At 45.1% G+C, this 5,668-nt stretch overlaps 1 protein-coding gene across 1 annotated transcript; it reads left to right on the top strand.

The window, feature by feature from the left end:
* Positions 1–3,938, top strand: LOC124153280. The gene is made up of 2 exons (XM_046526378.1): positions 1–901; positions 3,847–3,938. Exons 1-2 carry the CDS (start codon positions 1–3, stop codon positions 3,936–3,938), a joined length of 993 nt encoding a protein of 330 aa, XP_046382334.1.
* The last annotated feature ends 1,730 nt before the right edge of the window (positions 3,939–5,668 follow it).

Below are 5,668 nucleotides of genomic sequence, written 5' to 3'. Positions count from 1 at the left end.
ATGGTGAGTTTCGATGTGGTCTCATTATTCACCAAAGTGCCCCTGAAGGAAACACTTCAGCTCCTGAGTGCGCGCTTCAATGCAAAAATAGTCAACCTCTTCCAACATGTCCTCACATCAACGTACTTCCAATTCCGTGGTGAATTTTACGAGCAGACTGATGGTGTAGCAATGGGTTCTCCTCTCTCACCAGCCATCGCAAATTTTTTCATGGAAGATTTTGAGGAGAGGGCCCTATCGACAGCAAAGATCAAGCCGAAATATTACTTCCGCTATGTTGACGACACCTTCATCGTGTGGCCGCATGGACAAGAGACGCTACCTGCTTTCCTGCAGCACATGAACAGCCTCCATCCCAATATCCAAGTTACTATGGAAATGGAAAAAGATGGGTGCCTCCCATTCCTCGACGTCCTTATCCGCAGAAAAGAAGACGGAAGCTTAAGTCACAGAGTATACCGCAAACCAACGCATACGGATCTATATCTCAACGGACTTAGCCACCATCACCCATCTCAACGAAATGCAGTGTTGACTTCACTTTTTCACCGAGCCAAACGCATCGCGGATGAGGAGAGCCTGCCGCAAGAGATAAACCACTTACGAACTACATTCCAACGAAACGGCTATGGGAAGACAGAAATTATGAAGGCCCTTAAAAGGACCTTTCAAGATCAACGCGCAACAAAAGAGTTTTTGGCTCATGAAGATAATGACAAAGCTAAGCCCATTGCCAAGGCTGCTCTTCCATATATTTCCACAATCTCGGGGAAATTGTCTCGTATTCTCAGAAAACGCAACATTGAGACAATTCACAAGCCACCAGGAAAACTACGGAGCCAACTTGTGAAGGTTAAAGACAGAATGGGACTCAAGACCTCTGGCGTCTACCAAATACCCTGTGAATGTGGAGATAGCTACATTGGGGAAACAGGAAGAACAATTGAAACCAGGATATCAGAACATAAGCGGTGCATTAGACTTGGATACCCGGAAAAATCTGCCGTCGCCGACCACTGCATTAAAAACAATCACACAATCAAGTTCAATGAAACAAAAATCCTCTGCAAGGCAAAGGGATATTGGGACCGCCTTACAGAGGAAGCTATCGAAATACGAATCACAAATAATAAAATGAATAGGGACGCGGGTTTCAACCTTAGCAAATCGTGGAACCCAATCATAAAAAAAATGGGTAAGCTGAGAGGAGGAGAGGACTCTAAAAAACTGACCAATCACGGACGACCTGACCTCCCCAACGGCGTATATAAGCCCGACAATAACCAGGTTCATCATTCGCCCTGAAGACGATGGCAGAGAAGGCCATCGAAACGTTGGCAGCAATGGCCATCATCACCCGGCTGATTTCCCGAGAAGATTTCATCAACAGCATTCGCCGGGAAAGAACCAAATCCTTCTTCATAATAACAAACTTCGGGAAATTAAATTAGACAAAATTGGAAGACAAAATGGCTTGAAATCCATTATAACAAACTTCGGGAAATTAAGCCCGTAATAACTGCGTGGCAGACCTCTATAAGAAATGTCCGCAGGGAAGAAGTGGTTTTAGCACGCTTAAGAATTGGCCACTGCTTATTAACCCATTCATATCTCTCCACCGAAGAGAGAATACAGCCCCAATGCTTAAATTGCGATTGTCCACTAACAGTGCGACATATCCTGACGGACTGTGCAAGATATCGGACTGCACGGGTGTGTCACAAGCTCGGAGTTAACCTAGCTGAGGTACTAGGAGACACTCCCGAAAACATTTCCCGACTGATAGCATTCCTACACTCAACTCGACTTTTCAATAAAATATAAATGATACCTCTTGTAAATTATTGACACGTTAATTTCAGAACGGGCCTAATCCCCTTTATCAATTCCAGTCAGTGAGTGGTGCAAAATGGCCTTCGCCGCCGACGCACCCTATAAAAGAAACACTACTACTATTAATGGACAAAGTCCAAATGAATGTTCACGACGATCTATGTGGGAGTGATCACTTCCTCATTATTATTAATAGAGAGGAATATTTTAACCCCAATATTTTACGTCCTAGCAATTGGAGTATCCGGAGAGCCGACTGGGCTCTTTTAAAAGAATCATTCCATTTTACATTTAACGAGGGCCGCTGTGGTATCCAGAATATTGATTTTTTGACAAACAGTATCGTCGAATGTTCAAATAGTAGTGTGCCAAGGTCAGGACACGCCCGTTTAAGGCCTGCGGTTCCATGGTGGAACGACGATTGCGCCAAGGCTATTCAGGCACGCAAGAGAGCTCGAAGAATTTTCAATAAATACCCAACAGCCATAAATTTGGCTTCCTTTCGCCGTCTTCGAGCCAAAGCCCGAAGGGTGGTCAAAGAGACGAAGAAAGACTCATAGATGTCATTTGTATCCGGGATAAACTGCCGGACACCTGTGTCGCAGGTGTGGAAAAAGGTGAGGAGCATCTGTGGTGACAACCATCAGTTTGGAGTGACATGAATTAAAAACAACGGCAACATCTTAACCTCACCGTCAGCCATCAGCGAAATATTCGTACGGCAGCTAGCTAACATTAGCGGCAACTCCAATTATGAGGACTCCTTCCTATCCTTAAAGAGACGCTGCGAATCGCACACACTTTCTTTCGCTGATAGGGGGACACTGGCGGACTACAATGTCCCATTTTCCCTTTGGGAACTAAAATCAGCAATCGCAGCTTCCCGCAACACGTCTACAGGGATGGATGAGATCCATAATGCCTTTCTCCGGAATCTTCCAGAGAGAGCTTTATTGGAAGTTCTTTTATGTTTCAATCAACTTTGGGCAGAGAGAAGCTTTCCACCGTCCTGGCGCGAATCTATAGTTATTCCAATTTTAAAACAGGGCAAGGATAAATCCGATCAGAACAACTATCGTCCAATATCCCTCACCAGCTGTCTGTGTAAGGTAATGGAAAGAATTGTGAACCGACGACTTCTTTTGTGGCTGGAGCGTCGAAACCTTCTTTCCACTGTCCAATGTGGCTTCCGACGCGGCCGATCGACAGTTGACCACCTTGTCAGGACCGAGGAACTACAACCAGGAGGGCTTTGTCAGCACGTTGTTGGTATTTTCTTTGATCTAGAGAAGGCTTACGACCGGGTCTGGCGCCGGAAAATACTCTCGACGCTCCACAAATGGGGATTTAGAGGCCATCTGCCAATATTCATTGAAATTTTTTTAAAGAACCGCACTTTTAAGGTCAGAATACGCCGAGACTTATCGCAATCTTATTCCCTGGAAAATGGGGTACCACAGGGCTCCGTATGGAGTGTGACACTTTTTGCGATAGCCGTAAATGACGTGGCGGATTGTGTCAAAGCCCCAACGATGAGCTCGCTGTTCGTGGATGACCTGGCAATCTTTTGCCGGTCGTCCAAACTTGTATCGGTAGCCAGACAACTACAGCTAGCATTAAATAACCTAGGCAACTGGTCACGGATAAATGGTTTTAAATATTCAGCGGAAAAGACCAAATGCGTGCATTTTCACCGGAAGAGGGGTTACTTTGCCCCTCCAATTTTAAAACTGGATGCCAGACCCCTTCCGTACGTGGAGTCGGCTCGGTTCCTAGGTATGACCCTAGACCACCGATTAAATTGGCGGGAACATATTCAGTTTTTAAGAAATAATTGTCTTAGGACCCTAAATATTTTAAAGTTTTTAACCCACTCCACATAGGGCACCGACCGCAGCATGATGCTTTTACTATATCGCTCACTTGTTCGGTCCAAGCTGGACTATGGGAGTTTTATTTACTCGTCTGGCCGCGAGTCAATTTTAAGAACCTTGACGACGCTGCACAACACAGGGTTGCGGCTCTCAGCTGGTGCCTTCCGTACCAGCTCAGCATTTATGCGGATGCTGGAGAGCCGCCTTTGCAGAGCCGAAGAAACATCGTGATGTTGAACTACGCGGCGAAAATCTTAGCCTCAAGAGGTCACTCGTGTTTTAACATTGTTTTTAATCCAAAGTTTTTAAGAATTTTTATTATAAGAACGAGAGCCACTAAGCCACTATGTATACGATTGAAAGAGTTCGTCGAAGCATCCGGAATACAACTCCCGGATGTAGCTCCAATCGTTTACCCCGACATCCCGCCATGGATGATTCCACATCCCAAAATTTATGATGCTTTTAAAGGACTCCAGAAAGAATACTCTACTACTTCAGAGTATCAGTATCATTTTAATGAATTCGTCAGTCACCATAAGGGCAGTCGACTCGTGTATACAGACGGATCCAAGGCGGAAGCCGCCTGTGCCTGCGCAGTGTCCTCGGCATACCACGGCATCGTGCAGACGAGACTCAGCCCGTTGTGTAGCATACACACAGCGGAGCTCATCGCCATTAAGATGGCTTTGGGGATGGTCGCCGACGATTGCAACCCTACCACCGTAATATGCACCGACTCAAAGAGCTCGCTGCAATCTATCGCCACTATTTTCCCGACGCACCCTATTGTGCAAGATATCCAAATAATATCTGTAAACGAGGACGCAAAGTGTCGTTCCTATGGCTTCCCGGGCAAATGGGAATAACAGGAAATGAAAAAGCAGATGCAGCTGCAAAGGCGGCACTCACGCTGCCGGCGCAGGCTACGGTTTCTGTAACTTATCAAGACTTACAGAATGCCATGCGCAGAATAGTTCTACGGCAGTGGTGTAAGGTATGGGCGAACGTAACGAACAACAAACTGAGAATGATCAAACCGGTTACGTCAATGTGGCCCTCTTCTGTTGGGAGGAATCGTAGGGAGGAAGTCATCATTACTAGACTAAGAATCGGCCATTGCGCACTGACACATTAAATCGCCTAAAGAACTTAACCTGATGCATTCTCGTTCGCCCGTCGCCATTCCAATTATGGCAGACATCAGAGTATGGTAAAGGCCTGAAAACTTCGATCGGAATGATTTCGCCCGAAATTCGCAGAGAATATGAAGAGGATTGATGTCAATTGGCTACTCGTGTCTTGGCATTTAAAGTTAGTTCTTTCCCTTCATTGGAAGGAAGTGGTATGCACTTTGCTCAATGGAGATTCCATTGAGGCCCGAAAGCTTTGGAGAGTGATGAAGGAATTAGTAAACCTGCGAACTAATGGTGACGTGAATACAGCTTGTTTTGCCGAGGTGTGGGATGGATAACACGATGTTTCGGAGTCATTTAGGTACGCACTACACCAGATTTCAGGTATCCAACCGTGTCCCCCACTCAGCATCAAATGGACGGTTTGCTTCATGCCTGATGCCCCTCATTTGTTGAAAAATATTTTAACTGGTCACATTGAGCAGGACATTTTTTAATTTACTACAATTTAAAAGTCAATTTTTTACCTACTTCAGTTCAATGACGTTTTTGATTTGGCCCAATTCCACTTGGTCAGTTGGTGAATTAATTAACCAATATTTTATAAATCAATTTACCAACCGACGAAGTGAAAATGGACCAAATCAAAAACGTCATTGAAGTGAAGGGGGTAAGGGGAAAAACTTAATGCAAGGCTCACACTAATGTAACCACAACAAAGTTTCAAAAAAATTAGAGAATGCTTGCAATACACTTAGCCACACGACTGCTTGCACTCCAGAGTTCATCGCTGGAATAGGACTTATACCACACGATTGATTGCAG

The sequence above is a fragment of the Ischnura elegans genome, chromosome 2, assembly GCF_921293095.1.
Source record: "Ischnura elegans chromosome 2, ioIscEleg1.1, whole genome shotgun sequence".
In the NCBI taxonomy this organism is placed as follows: Eukaryota; Metazoa; Arthropoda; class Insecta; order Odonata; family Coenagrionidae; genus Ischnura; species Ischnura elegans.
Note: the sequence above shows the minus strand (reverse complement) of the source record. Positions and strands in the feature narration are given on the sequence as shown.